The sequence below is a fragment of the Gorilla gorilla genome, chromosome 5, assembly GCF_029281585.2.
Source record: "Gorilla gorilla gorilla isolate KB3781 chromosome 5, NHGRI_mGorGor1-v2.1_pri, whole genome shotgun sequence".
In the NCBI taxonomy this organism is placed as follows: domain Eukaryota; kingdom Metazoa; phylum Chordata; class Mammalia; order Primates; family Hominidae; genus Gorilla; species Gorilla gorilla.
In genome coordinates, this window is record NC_073229.2 from 121,104,539 (window position 1) to 121,126,888 (window position 22,350).

General features: G+C 38.8%; 1 protein-coding gene across 6 annotated transcripts in view; it reads left to right on the forward strand.

Annotated features, from left to right (window-relative positions):
• Window positions 1-22,350, forward strand: part of KLHL32 (kelch like family member 32) — a 242,441-nt gene that overhangs the window by 58,999 nt on the left and 161,092 nt on the right. For 5 of the 6 annotated variants that reach the window (XM_019030173.2, XM_004044430.4, XM_055392009.2 and 2 more), the window contains 2 exons: window positions 9,989-10,076; window positions 18,964-19,144. In XM_019030173.2, the coding sequence (XP_018885718.1) occupies window positions 10,054-10,076; window positions 18,964-19,144 (204 nt within the window). In that variant the 5' untranslated portion in view covers window positions 9,989-10,053. Of the gene's footprint in view, window positions 1-9,988; window positions 10,077-18,963; window positions 19,145-22,350 lie in introns of those variants that run through there. The other variant, XM_055392007.1, reaches the window with a different exon arrangement.

A 22,350-nucleotide genomic window follows, 5' to 3' on the forward strand; every position in this document is an offset into this window, starting at 1 on the left:
AATCTTTTTATGTCACTCCTGATATCTAGTTCAATGATTAATGGAAATGTATTAAGCGCTTAGCACATATTTGATGAATGAACAGTCTATATATTAAAATTCAAAAGCAAGAGCATTTCTCTATTTGAAAATGGAGTCTGGATTACATCTAGATCATAAATTTGGGAACTCTAAATCTCATATTTTCTATTTGCTAGAAGGCAAAAATTAATCACTGGAGAATGGTCATTTGCTATTGGATTAAGAACTTTTTAATACAGGACTTTCTAATTAAAATAATTACATATATGTAGAATGTTGATTTTGTCATATTGTAAAGTAATATGTTATTTATCATACAAATAATTTCTATACTAGCAAAACACTCAAGATCTACATTGTGTCATTTATAAAGATGAAGATGAATAATTTATTGTAATTTTAACTGGTGTGAAAGCTTTAAGAAATTCCTTGATAAAAAATTTTTCATAGCAATATTTTTAAAAAGCACCTCAGGATGTTATAATTGCAGGTTAGGTTATTTTGACAAGACTGTGTAACCGATCCATGCATTTTATGTTTCTATTCATAGAGGAGTGATGGAGCTAAAAATTAAATTAAAATAAGAGCTGAAAAGGCATGTGCTAATGTGACTGGAAGAACTTACACATTATATTTTAATTTGGTTCCCAAGGTCTCCAGCTGTATTCATGAGGGTGACTAGATACCTTATCCTTATTCTTATATAAAGAAACTTTTAATATTTAGTGTAACATTATTTTAGGGAATGAATTTCATAATACAAACTAAAACATCATGATTCAATATATGCAAATAATCTGTCATGCTCCTCATTTTTAAAACAGAATACATTGTACTTTTACTTTATCTGCTTTGGAAGATTTTGTAAGAATAATGGTAGTCCATGAGGATTTAAAACAGTGAGCAAGATAGATGTGGATCCTGCCCATATAGACAGGATGACCAGATAATTTATCATCCAAACTGGGAAACAAAAGAGAACAAATGGGATGTGATTAGTAAATTGCACTGGGACAATATGCAAAACGTAACCATTCCAGAATGAATGATCACCTCACTTAAAGAACTTATTGTCTAGGGAAGGGTTACAGGTAGAAATGAAACTAGGGCAGTAGACCCCCACCCCAACAAGTAATCATATAGAGTGCTGATTATGCTGTGAGTGGGGATCTATAGGTGCTATTGGATCATATAGGAGAGTAATTAACTGTGACCTGGGAGGATCAGGGAGGGCTTCCCAGAGGAGGTGACATCTGAAACCTGCAGGATGAATAGAGGTTAACCAGGCAAAAAGGAGCGGTAGAAAGTTCTAAACAGTGAAGATGGCTGTTACTGGTACCCTGAGGGGAGAGAACAATTGAGTGTTGATGAGTATGTCTGTATGACTGCAACCAGAAGAAGAAGGATCAAGTGGTAAAACACAAGGCTGGAAGTGTTGGAAGGGGTACTATTTTAAGAAGTTCGACTTTATCTCAACAGCTTTAAGCAGGGCAGTGAGATGATCAAGTGGGCCAAGAGCTATTGCCTGTATTCATTTGATCATCATGTATCCAGTTATCTTGGCTAGAACTGGATCTTCACATCTCTCAGCACGTGGAGCTAGGCAATGTTTCCCCTTCCCTCTGTGGGTGGATCCAGCAGCAGGACTGCATTGGAAAGAATTCAGAAAGGGTCATATCTGACAGACTAGTGGGTTACCCATGGAAGGTAGCTGGGTAGAAGGAGTGCCAAGGAAAAAAAGTCACCCTAAGTTATGCAGAAGGCATGCAGGTGCACACACAGCTTGGCCTCAGGGATGGAGTGTTGGGAGGTGATGGTGCTTCAAGCATATGGCTGTGCATCTACACTTTGGACCCTCATCCCTCTCTGCTTGGACCCCCACAGTATTTATGAAAGCTGGAAGGGAGTGTTCTGGTAAAACAAGCAAATTATATGCCTGGGTGTTGAAAGCAACTTCCCAGAGAAAATTTCCTCCAAGAGTGGTGGGGTTTAGCGCCTAGAGAAAGATGAGCGCTGATTGGAAAAGTGAAAGCTGGGGGCCAGATGCTCCGAGAGGACAGTAGTGGAGAGGCCACTGTCTCAGGCCCCAGGAGGCCTCCAACGTCATGGATTGCTCAGCATGCCTGTGGTCCAGCTTTGTCTGAGCAGAGCACAGACCATCCCAGACCTGGAGGTAGTGTGGTCTGCAGGCCCGGCACAGCTTCTGAGCCGTAGTAGCATGGAAGAGACCGGCAAAGGGCTGCCATAACAAAGTACCACAGACTGGGTGACTTGAACAACACGAATTTATTTTCTCACAATTCTGGAGGCTACAAGTCTGAGATCAAGGTGTTAACAGGCTTGGTTTCTTCTGAGGCCTCTCTCTTTGGCTTGCAGTTGCTACCTTCTCCCTGTGTCCTCACGCGGTCTTTCGTTTGTATTTGCATGTGTTTTAATCTCTTCTTAGAAGGATGCCAATCATTTTGAATTAGAGCCCACCCAGTAACCTTTTAACCTTGATTACCTCTTTAAAGCCCAAATCTCCAACACAGTCACATACTGAGGTATTGGAAGCTTCAAGACATGAATTGTGGGGGGACACAATTCAGCTCACATCAGGGCCTCCTTGGGAGACACTAGCATGCGGTGGTTGCAGGTTCTGATCCTTGGCCTTTGGTTTCTATGGATCAGGAAGGCCTAGGAGCATTTGAATCATCTTCAGAACAATACCAAGTGTCTTATGGTCCTATTTTTCACTTCCAGTGACAGAGGTATTACCTTACATAGTCTGTGTGCATCTTAGATTATTGGAAACTTCCTTTGTACTGATTCAAAGTTGATGTTGCCTTAGCTCACCTGCCCTGGTACTAGGTGCCTGAGGCTGTTGGTCTTTGGTCTCTTTAGCACTTCAGGGTATGACTGTGTCCTAGAATAGTTCCCTTTCTTACTGTTAGGCGTGGTTAAGGGTATGGGCTCTGTTGGATTTGAAGCCTGATTTCACTATTTATTACTTGTGTGTCTTTCAGTAAATTCCTTGACCTCATTATGCCTTATTATCCAGATCCATACAGAATAGGGATAGTAAATAAGGTAGGGAGAAGTTAGCACTGTGCTGCACACTTATTACATGTTTAATTAAGGTTTTATCATCTTCATCATTATCATCATTGCCATCACCATCGTTTCCTTTTAACATGACACTGAGAAAGGCCTGCACTGCCACTCACATGATGACCTGTGCAGGAAGAGGAGGACTAGCATTTTCCCTATTCTTACTGAACAATTCTTGTTTACCGTACTTTTCCTGGTCATCTTCCCATAACTTGTCTTTCCCATCTAGAAGCCCAAAACCCCTTTACCTTTGATTATCCTAAGATCGTATGTAAGGCCAAGTTCTAACCACTCCTTTGAGTTACTCATCACTGGGGGCTCCCACATGTATTTATGTTGAACATGTTAATAAACTTCTGTTTGTTTTTCTCTTTAAAAATTGTAAGGTATTATTGGAGTATTACACTAAAACATTATTAAACAAATATGTGATAATAGCATGAATAAACCAGTGTTGGCAAAAAGAGTCAAATTCTGTAAAATATTTTGAAGGGATTTATTCTGAGCCAAATATGAGTGAGGGCCCCTGACACAGCCCTCAGGAGATCCTGAGAACATGTGCCCAAGGTGTTCAGGATACAGTTTGGTTTTATACATTTTAGGGAGACATAAGGCATCAGTCAATCATGTAAGATGTACATTGGTTTGGTCCAGAAGGGTGTGACAGATGGAAGCGGGGGCTTCTGGGTCATAGGTAGATTCAAAGATTTTCCGATTGGCGTTTGGTTGAAAGAGTTTAATTATTGTCTAAAGACCTAGAATCAACAGAAAGGAATGTCTGGGTTAAGGTAAGGGGTTGTGGAGACCAATGTTCTCATTATACAGAAGTAGTCCCCAGGTAGAGGCTTGGGAAAGAATAGATTATAAGTCAGTTGTCTCCTGGATCAGGAAAAAAATGAAGGACAAGGAAGGGGATTCTCTTCAGAATGTAGATTTTCCCCACAAGAGTGAGCTTTGGAGGACTATTTCAAGACATGGTAAAGAAGACATATTTGGGGTTAAAATATTTTGATTTCCTTCTTTATCTGCCATGTGATATTATGCCAGAGTCAGGTTGGAAAGTCAGCCACATTATATAGGGTTAAATAAAACGCCTTGGATGAGATTTTTTGGTTTGTAGGGCATGACTTCCCAGACCCCTTAGATAGGAATTTGGGCAGTAGAAGAAAAAGGTCAGAGTTGAGTTCTTCACCAGTCTCTTATATGTTGGTAGGATTGGTATGCATCCACATAATTAAGGAAGCTTAATTTTTAGTATCTTATGTTTATTGATTATATTAAACTAACTTACCTTGTCTGGTCCTTCTTTCTTTGTATGTCATCAAGACCTATAGGACACTTACTTTTTTCCTACCCCTTTTGTTACTGGCCGGGCTCGTTCTGCCTGTATGCAGCAAGCTAATCACTGTGGTGACAGTTTTTGCAAAAAAGAAAAGATTTTATTCACGAGGCTGCAATGTGCAGGGCCAGGGAAATCAATCTCAGATCCAGCTCTCTGAAAAGAGGGCTTGGAGGTATGTATGTGATAGAAAGTGAGGTGGTCTAAAGTATGGGGAAAGATGATTGGTGAGTCGGAAAGGTGAGGTAATTAGGGCTTCTGCACAAGGGTAATTGAGCTATACGGTTCTTCATAGGATATGTGTGCAGAAAATGGTGGCACTAGCATAATGTGATAATGGAGTTTTTGGCTCTCTGATATCAAAAAGGTCCCTCTTCAGGCAGCTGTTGCAGGCCCAACCTGTGCAACCAACTTGTGAAGTTGAAGGTCTCAACTGGCTTGAACTAGACAAAAGCTGCCCCCTAGTTTCTGAAAAATAACTATAAGCACTGTTACTACCGTGACCCATAGTCAGAGACGTTACCCATAAGGTAACTAGTGGGAGTTTAGTTATGTATTGTTCGGTCATGTAACTTGCCAGTGGCAGTTTTAAGATCAACTAGAAGTAAGTAATTAAAAGCTAGCCAGCTAGTTTGGAAGGCTTAATCATGTTTCACTTGCTCACTATTATGGTTTAATAAGATATTTATTTCGTCTGTGTAAATATATTTTCAGGTTTGACTTCAAAAAAACCCAAGTGAGACTCTAGCAACTTTGAAACATTTTAATAAAAATAAAGACTATTAAGAGGTTAGACCCCATCAATCCTATGTACCAGATTATATTTGAAAAGAGACTTACCAGAAATGGAGGACATTCCACTAATGAATATTTCCTAAGGGTGAGGATGGTAAATAATTTCAATTATGTGAAAAAATTGCTGTATTTTAAGAAATTTTTGCTGTGTTTCTGGGGGTAAATGCCCAGCTTCCTCTGGAGAGCTTGGAGACAGGGGTCTGAGTCTTCACCAGCTGTAAATTTGTCTTGAGAACAGTCCTTGAAGGATTGCTGCTATACACATTTTTGGTATTAAAAACACTAGTATTTGGCATATGAACTACATTAGCAAAAAGTGAAACAAAAGAAAAAATTCACAGAGATACCTGTCACTGGAGCAAATCACTACATGATTCATATTTGTATTCTATAACAAAAGAAGACACACAATGATGTTTACTGAGACCCTGTGATGTGTCAGCCTTTGCACTAGGTACACTACATACACTATACAGCCCTGTGATAAGGTGGTATTATCTGTGTTTTTAGAAAATGAAGAAATTGAGCCTTGGGAAAGGTAAGAAACTACCCTAGCCTAGCTGCATATTGATATGTGCAAACAGCTTCATTTTGTAAAATGTGTGTTTTATTTTTGTTTGCAAGCTGGATTTATTTGGTTTTATTTTTAATCACAAAGACTGAAATTTGTGGTACTAATCTTTTGGGGGTCATTACTCACTTTGAGAAGTTACTACAGTAGCTGAACTTTTACACTGTTAAATGAAAACCACTATGCCTGTTGTAGGGGAGGGGGAAAAATCTTTTTTCCTCTATCTATCTTAGATTTTTCAGCAGGGCCTCCATATGTTAGACCACCAAAGACAGATTAGCAAGAGAAAAACAAACAAATTTATTTCCATGTTCATCACAGATACACGTGGGGGCACCCAGTGATGACTAACCCAAAGGAGTGGTTTGAACTTGGCCTTATATACGATCCTAGGATAATCAAAGGAAAAGGGGTTTGGGGCTTCTGGATGGGAAAGCTAAGTTACAGAAAGATGACCAGGAAAAGTACTGTAAACAAGAATTGTTGAGTAAGGTTTGTTGTGCAGATTGAAGTCTGCACAACAAACTTCAATGGAGTACCTTCTCCATTGATAAGAGTTAGGAGTCCTCCTCTTCCTGGTCCAGGAGAGGAAGAGACCTTCATTTACAAAAAGAAATTATGAAAATGTTCTTTATAAATGTAAATTTTCTTTACAAAAGGAAAACGGTACCCTGTGTTTAGAGCTACTCCTGCATCTGCTGGTTCTCAATGGCTTTTAGGTCAAAATGATCCATGTGCTGAGGAGGCATATTTTGGAGTGGCTATTCTGGTACCCTCCCTGCCTTGCTTTTTTATAGTAGTTATGCAATAGAGGCAAATCCCTTCCTCCTTCCTGGGTTCATTAAGCTGAACTGAGAGGCTGATGGATACTTAAAATTTTAACATGTTTTATTAACTATTTTTATATATTCCTTGTGTTTAAATGTTCAGTAAAATCAATAAATTCTCTGTTCACCAAAATAATATTTTCATTATTCAGTGGTTGACCACAAAGCTCCTGAGGTCATGCCCAAGGACAGGGCCTACTTGAAAAAGAGCTCAGAGGAGCCTGACTAGAGTTTGGTCTGGAAGAGAATCTTTGTCATGCCAATGGCTCAGAAGATTGTAGATGATCACAGTTGAAAGAGATCTCAAAGGTGATCACTCTTAAGTGACAGAAAAAGAGCCACCTCATTTGCTTCCAGCCCCACATAGCACTCCCTTGGGGTTTGTGATAAATGCAGTTCTATCTCTTGAGAGTGTGTGAGCAGCCCTAAATGCTGGCTACCTGGAGAGCAACTCTGGCCTTTTTTCATATTGCTCTGTTTCCTAATGCTCCACTCAGCTGGCTCAGCTCTGATTATTTCTGGATTCTGAGGAGGGGAACTGCAGGAGACTGGCCTGGATTTCCCTGGGCTGTAGGGGAAAACAGCCTTGGGTTAATCCACGTGCGAGGCATGGGAAAAAGTGCAAGGAGGTGGGAAGAGGGAGAAGAGGTGTCTGCCTGGAGCTTACAAGTAGCCATGTTGTTCACTCTATGGTGAGAGAAACTTTTTATAAAAACAAATATATGGTCGGGCGCAGTGGCTCATGCCTGTAATCGCAGCGCTTTGGCACGCCGAGATGGGTGGATCACAAGGTCAGGAGATCGAGACCATCCTGGCTAACACGGTGAAACCCCGTCTCTACTAAAAATACAAAAAATTAGCAGGGCGTGTTGGCCGGCGCCTGTAGTCCCAGCTACTCAGGAGGCTGAGGCAGGAGAATGGCGTGAACCCGGGAGGCGGAGCTTGCAGTGAGCTGAGATCGCGCCACTGCACTCCAGCCTGGGCGACAGAGCGAGACCCTGTCTCAACAGAAAAACAAAACAAAAACAAAAACAAATGTGTTTGCTAACAAATTTTAATTCAATATATACATTTTAATCAAGTATATAAATATATGGAGGATATAGGGAATAATAAATAGTAAATAATATGTAGTAAAAATAGTAAATATAACAAACCTTTTCCAGTGGTGATTAATCCTTAACTCATTTTAACTCACCTTTTGAAAAAAATAATTTCAACTTTTATTTTGGATTTAGCATGTGCATGTGTAGGTTTGTTACATGGGTATATTGCATGATGCTGAGGTTTGGGATACGGATGATCCCATCACCCAGGTAACGAGCAATGGAGTTTTTTAGTCCATGCCCCCAGTCCCCTTCTAGTTGTCCCCAATGTTTGTGTTTCCTATCTTTATGCCTAGGGATACTCAATGCTTAACTCACTTAGAAGTGAGAAGAACATGTGTTATTTGTTTTTCTGTTCCTGCATTAATTCGTTTTGCATAATGGCCTGCAGTTGCATCCATATTGCTGCAAAGGACAAGATTTTCTTCTTTTTTACAGCTATTAATACATAGTATTCTATGGTATATATGTACCATATTTTTAAAATTCAGTCTACCACTGGTGGGCACCTAGCTAATTCACGTTTAAAATGGTGTCCATTCCCCTAAGCTTTGTAGTATATAGCAGATTATGATTCAACAATTTTAGAAAACACCTGATTTAGTGAGTTGGTCTCCAAACGATGAATGTCTGTAAAAGAGAATTTCATCTATCTTATTATTTTTAATGATCATGTTTGAAATGAAGCATATCAAGTTAGATTTATTAGTTAGATGCCATTTAATTTGAGATTATTTTAACTTTAGGATTTTTGCTCTCCATTCAATTGTTGGGAGTGTTTTAAAAACACTGGACTTTCAGAAAGATTAAGGTGTTATAACTCCCTATAGTAATCAATATTCTTTGCAGTTTTAAAGCTCAAGTGTCCATGCCTGTTGGAGTTTGTGTTAGGCTACAAAAGATGAGTTTATAACCTAGATTCTGAAAGGACACTGTAGCAACATTAGGTTGCTAAGCAAGTCTCTTGGCTACTTAAACAACGTGCCTTGAATTATTCTGACTGCCCGTGCTGCTCAGTCATAATGGAGCAATTAAAAAATGACACTCACTTTTAGGTTTGTCCAGACTTAAGTTAGAAATAAATGGAAGTAGAGACATACTATTTTTAATAATTAAAAAAAGAAAATAAGAAATAAAAATATAGTTGTGTGAAAAATGTTCAAAGCAACTCGACAACCTAATGTTCAATAAAATGGAATACTTAACCAACTATGATATACTATATGAAGTATGCAGTCATACCAATTGAGGGTTTGTACACAATATAACAAATATTATATTTCACTCAGATTGTAAATCATAGCTCTCTCTTTTATACAAATCATCAGAAACAGGCACAGCTTAACATATTCCTTTCATAAGCATTTTCCTCCTGTTATTGCTTTGCAAAATAAAATTGAGACAGAAGGAAGCCTATTTAGCTTATCCAGATTATAATTAATTTAGCCACTTGGGTGTATTAGAAAATGGGAGCTAGACCCTCTACTGAGGGTTGTAAAGTGTAGTCATGGACCAGGACCCAGACTATTCAAATAATTTATTTTTCTAGTCAGAGTTACTCCAGTGATTAAAAACAAAGACACGGGATGGGGGCAGGGACCAAATGAATAAATGTGCTTGAATAGCCAAGGAGCAATTTCAAGCCTGACAACTGCATCCTGTTGTATATTTCAATCATGCAATATTGAAGCCCCTATAAGAATCCATTTTTCATTTCCTACTGATTTTTATTCTCTCTGTTATTTTTTCCACCTACTTTTCAGAAATCTGCTTCTTGAATGGAAAATTATATTTCTGTAGACACTTAGCCATGAGGTACTTGATTTTAATTTAATTCCACTAATCATATTTGGAAGGAAAATAAAATCTCTATAAATGACAAGTCAACTAGTATTTGTGGTTTAGATCATTGTGTCTTTATTTTATCCAATCTTAATTTTTTTCCTTTGGCCATTCCATCTCTTGTTTTAATTTTTACTTCAACACTTAATTACTATTGTTGATTCTCAAACATATTTTACTTCCTAGTCCTTGAAGCTTCAATAATGTGAAAACACTTAAAAATATCCAGAACGATTACTTGTTTGTTAAAGGAGCATTGTGTCAGAATGTTTTATGTGGACAGTAAAACTCTCCAAGCTGCCTCCCTGGAATTCAGAAACTTTAGCATCGGGAAGACCCAGAGTGTGCTTTTCTGCATTTAGCTCAGTGCACCCTTTTCTCTTGTCTTTTTATTCAGCTGGAATGCTTGCTGATTCCTCTGCACACTTCTAAGGCTGAGAACCTGAGGAACCCAGCTGGAAAATGCCGTCTGAACGCTGCCTCAGGTATACCCTGCAGGATATGTCCTCGCATGCTGTAGTGAGCCCCGAAATAAGTGCATTGCACATTCCAGGATCAAGCACAAAGCAGGGGCTTAATGCATATTTGAAGGAATCATCAAACTAGTCAGAGCTTTTGTGAATTTACTGTGGTGGCACAAGGACTAACTGCTGTGACCTAGTTATTTGTCAAACCTAAATATGTTTCCTGATTCTTTGAATGATACTATTTTTTAATCTTTTTTTCTTATTTAGGATGCTAACTTCCCTCAAACATAAGGTATGCTACTATAAAGGTATATGACATAAAAAAGGAATCAAAAAACTATACATATATATGTGTGTGTATATATATATAGATGTGTATATATAGAGAGATGTGTATATATATAGAGAGAGAGATAGAGAGAGATAGAGAATGAGAGAGAGAGAGAGAGAGAGAGAGAGAAAGGTAGAGCCCTCTCTAAGGCAATCACTTTGGGGAGTACAATGCTTATTCTCAAAATGCTCACAACATTTCCTTTTAATAATTCATTTATTTAATAGATATTAATTAAGCCAAACACTCTGCTTGGTGCTGAGGACCCAGCTATGAATAAAACAGATAAGGTTCCTTCCCTCTTAAAATGTATATTCTATGGTGAAAACAGACATTAAACAAATAAGCACACCAGTAACGACACAAAAATAATTGTGAAAGTGCTCTGAAGGAAAAAATACAGGATAGATAGAGCAAGAAAATGCCTTCCTGAGAAAGGCTGTATACCTGAGATTTGAAGGGGGGCATGCCCTGAGGCAGGAAGGAGCTTGGCACATTCCAGAAACTGAGGGGCAGCCAATGAGAAAATGCATGGCATTCATTTGAATAGTCTCACTGGAGGTAAACCTGCATCATCCTCTGAGGGAACAGTCAAAATATCTTCAGAGCAAAGAATAAGAGAGATGACAAACCTGGGGAATACATTTTTCTTAAGAATTGGGTGTCTGTTAAGTAATGAGACCAGCTTCTTTCCGTGACTCTGAAGCTATTAGAGGTGATTTGTTCCAGAAATGTGTTGAGAACTGGTGACATTGCTGTAGCAGGTGTAACGCCTCTGCACTCCCTATGTGAGTCTGTTGCTCTCAATCAGTGATTCTCAATGGTGGATGATTTTGCCACCAGTGTACGTTGTGCAATATCTGACAATGTTTTTGGATGTCACTGGGATTGTGGATACATTTGGCATCTACTGGGTAGAGGCCAGGAATCATTTTAAACATCTTGCAATGCATAGGGCAGCCCCCTACAGCAAAAAACAAAAACAAAATCTAGCCCAAAATGTCAATAATACTGAGGCTGAGAAACCCTGCTCTAGACCTGGCATCCAACCAACACAGCACATGGAGACCATGGTGTCTGTCTGTCACCACCTCAGCCAAGTTATTTATTTCTGGCTACCAGGATCAGTGTGCATACTTAAAATAATTTTTTACTTTTAAGTCTGCCATCCCGTTCTTATTAATCAACTGTCTTCCACAGTGCAATAATCTCTATGATGTTCTCTCCTTCTCTGCTTCAACCCAGAGCCCTCCCTTCCCCACCTCTCAGACTCTCCCACTGTGCCATGTGGAAGTGTCACAACACAACCATATGCTCTGCTGTATCATCTCCTTGTCCTGAAAAGCTCTGTTTGCCTCCGACTTCACTGAGACCCATCCTCCTCTGAGGACCATTTCCCTTGTAGCCCTCTCAAAGTAGTGGCATTATTATTTCCTCACATCCCATGTATTTCAAGGATGGATAGAGAGAGTGTCATCCTCCTAGGGCATGGTTTTGCTTCTAGACCATTACTCCACAAATTGATTGTTTGAGAAAGCCACAGCCACAAAAACAACAAAGACATGCTCTTCTGAAGATGGTGCCCTTTATCTCTCTCCTCTTCCTAACTGTAGTCGGGGTCATTGTCCTTTATTCACTGAGCATTTCGGCACTTGGCTTGCAGTCTTCCTCCTCATCACAAACCCCTTACTACACACCCAGGGCCCTCATGTCAGCCTGGAAGATATGTCTGCTTCATGGTCCTTGGACCCTCAATCTGCTTAGCTCCAAAGACCTTCTCCCTGCACTCAGCCACCCAGTTTCATGGCCACACCTCAGACCTTGTCATTCTCAGTAATTGCTCTGTTTCTGAAATCACGCTATCAGCCATTTTACTCTTACCACAGCCTCCTCTCCTTTTTCAAAATATGGTTGTACTTTGACCTCATTGTAATGTCTCATTTTCTGGCCCTGCTACTTTCTACCAACCCATCCAGTCTTTCCTTTCCTCATTTGCCTTCTTAAGCAGTTTAGATTCTATCACTGTTGCTAAACCCTTAAGTTCTCTCATTTCCTGTATTTTTGATGCATTTGCTTGAGAAAACCCCAATCCAGATGAACCGATCTATTCATATTTCCATGCCTATGTTGTCTACTGGAGACTAGTTCCACAAAAATCTTCGGATTCAACAAGCCAAAAGTGCCCAGAGTTTTAGTATGTGATTCTGGTCCACTGATTCCCCGCCACTCAAGAGGCAATCCTTTCCCACAACTAGGCCAAAACCTGCCTCTGTGCTTCAAACTGATCTTTCATATCTTCTCAGCAACCTTTGAGTGTTGCTTGTTTCTCAGCCATGTTCTTGAGATACAGCTGTGTTGTTACCTTCTCTATGCAGATGAGTCTCAGATTTACATCTCTAGCAAAGACTCCTTTCTGAGTTCCAGATCCATGAATCAAACTACATATTTGACATTTGTGCTTGGATGTCTTAAAGACAACTCAAACTTAACATGTCCCAAACCAAATTCATCATCATTCTCTTCTACAATTCTGATCCTCTTTCATTTGTTTCCTATTCTGAAAATATCAAGTTGTATAAGCCAGAAATGTAGGTGTCTTCTGGAAATCTTCCTCCCACTCACCTCCATATATAATCTAACATCAAGACCTGTAGATTTTCCCACTAAATAGCTTTTAATCCCATTCACCTTTCTGAAACTTCATCTGAGTGCTCCTTGGGCTCCAAGACCCAACTCCATCATTCAGCTGAACCACAGCCACAGTCCAGGTCTGCTCTAGTCTGGCCCAGTCTCCCCTACTGCTCTTGCTACTACAGCTTGAATGACCTTTTCTGTGACTTCCCATTGCCCTTAGGATAACCTGGCCCAGAATTCCTGCACAAGTGGGCTCAGGCCTCTGCTGCTCGGGCCTTACCTGCACCATGTTCTCCTTTGTCCCTAGCTGTTAACTTTCTGTAGACACTCTATAAGGGCCATGCTCCCTCCTGCCACAGGATCGTAGCATTTGCTGTTCTCCTGCCTGGAAAACCTTCTCTTTCATTTTTAAAAGATTAACTTGTTCTCATCCTTCAGCCAGCAGCTCAAGTATTATTTCTTTAGGGAGGCCAGATTATTTGATTAATGTGTAACTGCCCTACTACACTGAATGTTCCATGAGGGCTGCTAGCACATATGGTTTGCTCACCATTTTATCCCCGGTACCCAGCAGAACACCTGGCACAGGCTTAATAAATATTTGTGGGGTAAATGAATGAGGGAAGGAAGGAAACAAAACTATTCATTCATAATTAAGTTCCTTTCTACAGAGTTTTCATTATTTAATAATTGTCTAAGCATACTGTATCTTCTTTACTTATTACTATGACCATTGCTATTAGTTGATCAAGTTCATTTTAAAGTGTTTATAAATTATAAAGTGTTCTATAGAAATGAAATTATTTTATTATAGGGTCTTTTAATATCCTGCTACCTTAAATATAATTTTTAAAATATTAATGTCTTTAATTTTCATGAAAAGATTTTGACTACATAATTTAAGTGATTTAAGACACTCACTTGATAGTTCACCAATAGACTGAATTGAGATAATTATGCATAATTATTACTGTTAGATTTTTTTTGTCCAGCCTTTTTCTTTCTTGTGTAAAGTAGCCTAGTTAAGAAATGAGAATCTTTATCCCACTTGGTTGTTTTTAATATGTAAGTATGTAACACCTTATTGGTAGTCTTACTTAAAAACTACTGCATATTTTTTATATATCCAGGTTGTAGGTAAACACTGACATAGAAATTGACTTGAATTTTAAAATTTGAAATGCAGATGTTTAAAACCATATAGCTGTTTTCAGAATTTACAACTTTGAAACTGACAGAACTTAGTCAAAATTCTTTCCATGAACATCAAACCCTATAGGATTTCTGTGACCAAAAATGTTAACTCTGTGACCTCAGAGCAGCAATTTGCACTAAAACAGTGATTCACTCTGAGTAGGGAATATGATATAATGAACATCGTTCTCTGCATTTGATTTATTAGTTTTTGTGATCAGTTCCAGAATGAAAGTTAAAGGCTTAAAGTTATGAATAATTCTCTTTCCTGAGACCTCGTTTATTTATTTCCCCGTTACTAGATACTGACATATGGCTGATCAAATGGTTGCTCCCTGGCATTACTAAAAGGCCATCTTACTGTCAGGGAGTCTGGGGCTTTCCATTGTTGCATGAGGGCCTATGTGGGGTCCTGTGAAATACAGGGACAGCAGTTCGCACAGGCAGCCTGACGGGGGTTGCCTAAAGCCCTTATAGTGTTCAGGTGGAAAAAAACAGAGGGACATATATCCCTGGGAACTCATAGAGTATCCAATAGAACCATAATGAGAAGCATATCTATAATTTAAAATTTCAGGTAGCTATATTAAAAAGGGTAAAAAAAAAATTTTTTTTCTGTTGTTGAGACAGAGTTTCACTCTTGTTGCCCAGGCTGGAGTGCAGTGGCGTGATCTCGGCTCACTGCAACCTCTGCTTCTCGGGTTCAAGTAATTCTCCTGCCTTAGCCTCCTGAGTAGCTGGGATACAGGCATGCGCCACCATACCTGGCTAATTTTTGTATTTTTAGTAGAGACGGGGTTTCACCATGTTGGCCAGGCTGGTCTTGAACTCCTGCCCTCAGATGATCCGCCCACTTTGGCCTCCTAAAGTGCTGGTATTACAGGTGTGAGTCATCATGCCCAGCCCTAAAAAAGGTAAAATTAATTTTAACAATATGTTTTATTTAACCCAACATACCCTAAATATTATAATTTAAACATGTAATCAGTACAGAAATATTGAGCTATTTTGCTTTCTTTTATTCATATTGTCTTTGACATTCATTGTGCATTTTATATGTATGGTACATCTCAATTTGGACTGTCCATATTTCAAGTGCTCAGTGACCATGTGTGGTTAGTGTCTACTGTATAGGTGTATCCCTACAATAGAGTATTACTATTGTATTGATACAATACAATACAATAGAGTGTTACTATGGTATTAATATAGCATATACTCTTTTGTATTGATGCAGTTCTAGGGCATCCCTCAGAGAAAGAGGTTGCATTGGGGAAGCCAGGACACTGTCTGCACTCACTGATGAATTTTGAGGTGGCAACATGGCTTCTGTGGGAGACCTTTTCCAGTTTTAGGATGACACTCAAATCTGTGTTTCCTTGAGAAATATGGTTCTTGCTTTCAGTCTTTTTTCCAGAAATTTAGAAGTTTTAGGATATACTTTTCCTTCCTTTATTTCTCAAAAAATTGAGGGACATTGCTCTAAGTTGAGAGGCTTAGTTTGCTAATTTGATATATGTTCTAGATGCTGAGGGAGCTGTTTGCAAGCATGTGTCTGCTCCCCATTTTAATTTAGACATAGTGCATTACAGTCTTCGATTTATCTCCTCCCTGGTTTATGACTATTGACTTGGTGAAGTGGGCCTGCTCCCTTCCAGCTATGTTCTGTGGCCACGTGTGCGTTAACATTTAGAGGGTTGAGATGTTTTACAAATTTACATCCAAGAGTTGAGTGGGAAGTTACTTTCAGAATACAATAATGATTTGTTGATTAAGAGGCCTTTATTTCTTGCCAAATGTTGGAGTATTTGTTTCTGCTTTTAAGGATCCCTAACATATTGGTTCCAAAATATTTGGGATCTTGTGCCAACTGTTGTCTTAAATATTTAGCTTGTTGTTTTCTTGAAGCTTGAATTTTCAAGCCCAGCTGAATGATCCTGTGAAATTGTGCAGCATCACTATTGTTTAAAAGCTGAGGCTTTTATTCTTTGCCAAATTTCAGTTTACAGCTGCTCTTTTTCTGGCAAGATTTATTCACTCTCAAGAGACATATAAAATGCAAATACCGATTCAGTCTTAATAATAAGGACAGGAATTGTGGCACTATATTTGGAAAACTTTTTAAGGCAATTATCTTAATATATTCTTCGGTTCCACTACAAATGAAATTTTGAAATACATTTATTTAACATTTAAGGTGATATAAAAGTAGAGAAAGTAAGTTGTGAAAGTTTCAAATATATTTTCTAAGGTTATAATGATTAGAATCTATTTTCCATCCCAAAACTTTCACAGTATGAAGATAAATGTTTTTGAAGCAAAATTTCAGACATTTCTTACTGCTGTGTCATGTTGTTCTGTTCATGTATATTATTCTAAAAGGCTGATTTTGAGATTCATTATACATAATATAAAGTTAATAGGGACTTACATGATTTTTTCCCCTTAAGCATAGATTTTTGAGATCTTTACAGATTGCCTTTTTATTTTATTTATTTTTATTTTTTTTTTAGACAGAGTCTCGCTCTGTTGCCCAGGCTGGAGTGCAGTGGCATGATCTCAGCTTACTGCAACCTCCACCTACTGGGTTCAAGCAATTCTCCTGCCTCAGCCTCCTGAGTCGCTAGGATTAAGGTGCACGCCACCATGCCTGGCTAATTTTTGTATTTTTAGTACAGACGGGGTTTCACCATATTGGCCAGGCTGGTCTCGAACTCCTGACCTCAAGTGATCCACCTGCCTCAGCCTGGGATTACAGGCATGAGCCACCGTATCTGACTTCTTTTTTTTTTTTTTCCTTTAAGCAGGAGGAGGAATTACATTGTTATATTCTTGGTGATAGGTTCTCAAAATGCCGGATCTTGGACCTTCAGTTTTTCTATCTGTAAAATAGAGATAATAATAGTACCTGCCTAACGGTGTTGTTGTGCAGATTACATGAACTAGTCATTGTAAATCACTAAGAATAGTTCATGGGACACGGTAAGCACTATGTGTTTCTCAAATATATTAAAAAGTCATCCTTTTAGGAAAGATTTTTCAAAGACTATCCTAAAGCTTTACTTGTCTGATACAATGTTTCTATTGCTATTCCATTTCTTGATTTGAGATGCTAATTAATTGAGTGATGCTAATTAATCTCCATTCTAGACTTTGCATAAAAACTTGCAAAAAATTATTTATGCTTCTGAATGTGGTTTTTAATTACTGATTTTAAAGTCTGCCTATAGCTTGAGCTACTAGATGAATATTCAGTGACAGTAACCATTTCAAAACTCACTGCTACATTTCAACTGAAAATAATCCTCCCACCTTCCCACAGGAACTTCCTATATCATCACCGTCTGTCAAGTTTTTTTCTTAACATATTTCTGACATTTCTGATGCTTCCCAGTCAAAACTGTCCAATAAAGCTTAATGACTGCCTTCTGGCATTTCACAGGAAGTATTTGGTTAATTTTAAGATGGTGATTTGTACCTAACGGTAATTTACCAGCCAACTGGCACCACAGGCTGAGCAGAGCCCTGCCAAATAAACCCACCATGCAAACTAGGCTGGTGGCAACTCTGGCTCCCCTGAGAAACTCTTTCACATTCAGAGGGAGGGGTTGGATACAGGAATTACCAACATGGGAGAGACACAGCTTAATCATCCCAACGGTATTTTTACTCAGCTTTGAGATGGATCTGCTGGCCAGAACCAGGGCTTGATGGCTCTGGGAGTAACCTATTCCTGGCAGATCACCTGTCTTAGTCCAATACCAGTTCTGAGATTTTAGAGCACTGTGTAGATTCCCATTGACATAAGCTGGAAATGTCCATAGCTGTCTATAAAGTGAAAGTTTGCATTTTGTGTTTATGGCATTACTTCTGTATTATTGTAGAATGATCTAGAGCTTCACCTAGGACTTTTGAAAGGACATAAGGATAAATGTTTTAGGTTGGGGTAGAGAGTGAAGGGGTAAGTTTCACAATGTGTAAGGTTAGCAATATCACAAAGTAGAACAAAAAGAAAATTATATAGTCATTCATAAATCCAGTATAATGATCACACATAGAAACTAAATGCTGATAATAGATAAATTTTACTTTCAGCTTTAAATTTGTTTTCATTTACAATGCATTCCTTTTGATGTTCTTATGGTGCACAATTTCCCAAGTTTAATAATAAGCTTCTCTGGTTTAATTGCCTTTTACATGGAATGGTCATTTGCACCCCCTTTTTGTCCTAACATTAGCTCAGTTTTCTTGTATGTGTTAACAGAGTCTTGTGTCCTGTGGGAGACATGGTAAGGTACGAAGGTGGGGAAGGAATCAGGGAATTAGAGAGAGGGGACAGAGTAGGAAGGGTCACACACACATATACACATGCCCAGATGCACATCCAGAGGAAGTTTTGCGCTCAGAGATGTTCACACACTGAAGGGACGGGACCCAGAAACAGAGGCTTGCAGGTCCAGACACCTGGGTCAGTATGCAGCCACAGATGAACACACACAAACACAAATGCAGAAAGAGAGGCACCAGTAAAAGAGAGAAAGACCCTGCAGGGAGGGGAGCAGAGAGAATAAGAAAAAGGGAGAACAAGAGAATGGTGGAGAGAAAGAAAATGAGGGAACAGATGGTCACACTCATAGAGTGCACTGGAACCCGTGTTGCCTCAGTTGATGTTCAAGGAATGAGGGAGCAGCTGGCCCACAGGGCTGGGAAAAGGAAAAATGTTGACTTGATTGCTCTCCTTTGTAGTATTCAAGAAATGCTGACAGGCCAGAGGCTCTGCCACTCCGAATCTCACAATGACAGTGTCCTGGCAGCGCTGAATCAGCAGAGGAGTGATGGCATCCTCTGCGACATCACCCTGATTGCTGAGGAACAGAAATTCCATGCTCACAAGGCAGTCCTAGCAGCATGCAGTGACTATTTCCGGGTAAGTCAGCATTGTTTGTTTCTCTTAAAATATTGATAAAGAGAGGATGACAATGTTTCCCAAACTGTCACTAAACCAGGAGCCAATTAGGTGGAACACCCAGAGCTGAATGGTGGGGGCCTTTGTTCTTTCCTGGGTAGAATGCTTCCTGGGGCCCCATTGGGTCCTCTCTGGGCAGGGCACCTGGATGTCCCTCCAATGTAGAACAGACCTCCCCTGGCATCTGAGCCAAGGAGTGCTTGGCACTTTACCACCATGAGAAAATGTGGCACTGTAGTGCTTCATGTGGGGGTGCAGACTGGAGTGAGAGGATGCTTCTGGATTCAGGATCAAAGACCAAGCTATAAGACAATTTGTTAAAATTTAAAAGTCTTTAAGTATATGTATTGTTTCTGATATATATATATATATTTTTGTTTTGTTTTGTTTGTTTTTGAGACAAAGTCTCGCTCTTTCACCCAGGCTGGAGTGCCAATGGCGCAATCTTGGCTCACTGCAACCTCTGCTTCCTGGGTTCAAGCGATTCTCCTGCCTTAGCCTCCTGAGTAGCTGGGATTACAGGGACATGCCACCACACCTGGCTAATTTTTGTAGTTTTAGTAGAGACGGGGGTCTCACCAAGTTGGCCAGGTTGGTCTCGAACTCCTGACCTCAAGTAATCTGCCCGCCTTGGCCTCCCAAAGTGCTGGGATTACAAACATACACCACCGCACCCAGCCTATATATACTCTTAATGCTTTCTAATTATTTGCTCCAAGGACAGAGATTCATAGGCCTAATGGACCTTCATGGTCAGTACATGCGGCTAATGAAGACACATCTTGTTTACCAGAGCTTTGGGGTTGATTTCCAACAGCAAATTACATGTGGTAATAAGATTGCTGTTTTTCTTGAAGATGAAAGTACATAATATGGTGATAGCTGATTAAATGCCACTTATTAGCACTTCTTGTGATTCACATGGTGAGCAAAGGATTTTATATGCATATCTCATTTAATCCTCACAACAGCCCATTGTGCACATATATATACATACTATTAAAATGACCATTTTGCATATATGGAAACAATAACAAAGACTAAGTAATTTGCACTAACTCAGGATCAGTAAGAAGTCACACAGTTCCTAAATGGCAGATCTGGAATTGAAATCTGTGTTTGACTCTTAACGAGTGTGATAGTCTGCTTCATATATGGACATAAAATAGCAAACCTGGACAATTATTAGCCAGAATGTTTTGAAACATTAATTTCTAAATATACATTATTTCAATGCCTATTTAATTTTCTTTTCAATGTTTTTTCAGTTAACAAGTGACTAATACTTTTGAAACATAATGGTATGAATCTCCATATAAATGGGAATATAAATTAATTTAATTATGTTGTGTTGTTTTTTTAATTTCCCCCAGTAAAGCCTAAATGTTACAGACACCAACTTAGGCCCATGAGCAATTTGTTGATTGGTTTGAATATTTCTAATAATACTGTTGCTTTTGTTATTTAAGAGACAATATCAACTGCACTTAATTACCAACTAGCAGTCACAGAGAATTTTCAAAGATGCCAAATCATAGAAGACAGCCTTTTTTAAAAAGCATATTAAATGTGATGAAACTGAGTAATGTAGAAGATAAAGAGGTAATTACTTGAAATATCTGTTTCTGAAATAAAAAGTAGGGATTTAATTCTAAACTACAAAGATGATACAGAATATCTGTAAAGTGGCCTTTTAGTTCCATTAATATAATTATACATTTCACACACCCTCACTCACATTGTCAGATATTCTTCTTTCAGAAAGGTCATATTATTCAGAGGGGCTTTTGAATCAGCAAAACACTTTAGATCGTATGCAGATTATGGAATAGGAATTTTGTCTTTTAATGGACCATAATATAGCCTTCTTGGTGTTAACTTCTCTCTACTTAGGTTTCAGCATTTCGGTATTGGATTTTTTTTTTGAACTTTTATTTTAGGTTCAGGGGTACATGTGCAGGTTTGTTATGTCAGTAAATTACGTTTCATGAGGGTTTGGTGTACAGATTATTTCATCACCCAGGTAATAAGCATAATACTCAATAGCTAGTTTTTCAATTTTCTCCCTTCCCCCAACCTCCACCATTAAGTAGGCCCCAGTGTCTGTTGTTCCCTTCTTTGCATCCAAGTATTCTCAGTGTTTAGCTCTCACTTATAAGTGAGAATATGTGGTGTTTGGTTTTCTGTTCCCGTGTTAGTTAGCTTAGAATAATGGCCTCCAGCTCCATCCATGTTGCTGCAAAGGACATGATCTCATTCTTTTTTATGACTGTGTAGTATTCCACAATATATACATACCACATTTTCTTTATCCTGTCTACCACTGATGGTCATTTAAGTTGATTCCATGTCTTTGCTATTGTGAATAGCGCTACAGTGAACATACACATGCAGGTGTCTTTATGGTAGAATGATTTGTAATACTTTAGGTCTATACCCAGTAATGGGATTGCTAGGTTAAATGGTAATACTGTTTTAAGTTCTTTGAGAAATTGCCAAACAGCTTTCCACAATGACTGAACTAATTTGCATTGCCACCAGCAGTGTATCAGCATTCTCTTTTCTCTGCAACCTCTCCATCATCTGCTATTTTTTTACTTTTTAATCATAGTCATTCTGACTGGTGTGAGATAGTATCTCATTGTGGTTTTGAGTTGCATTTCTCTAATGATTAGGAATGTTGAGCACTTTTTTATATGCTTGTTGGCTGCATGTATGTCTTTTTTTGAAATGTGTCTGTTCATGTCTTTTGCCCCCTTTTTTTATGGGGTTGTTTATTTTTTGCTTGTTAATTTGTTTAACTTCTTTATAGATTCTGGATAGTAGACCTTTGTCAGATGCATAGTTTGCAAAATATTTTTCCCATTTTGTGGGGTGTGTTTGTTGATAGTTTCTGTTGCCGTCCATAAGCTCTTTAGTTTAATTAGGTCCCATTTGTCAATTTTTGGTTTTGTTGGAATTGCTTTTGGTGTCTTTGTCATGACATATTTGTCAGGGCCTATGTCCAAAATGGTATTTCCTAGATTATCTTCCAGGGTTTTTATCATTTTAGGTTTTACATTTAAGTCTTTAATCCCTCTTGAGTTGATTTTTGTACCTGGTGAAAGAAAAGGGTCTAGTTTCAATGTTTGACATATGGCTAGCCAGTTATTTCAGCATCATTTATT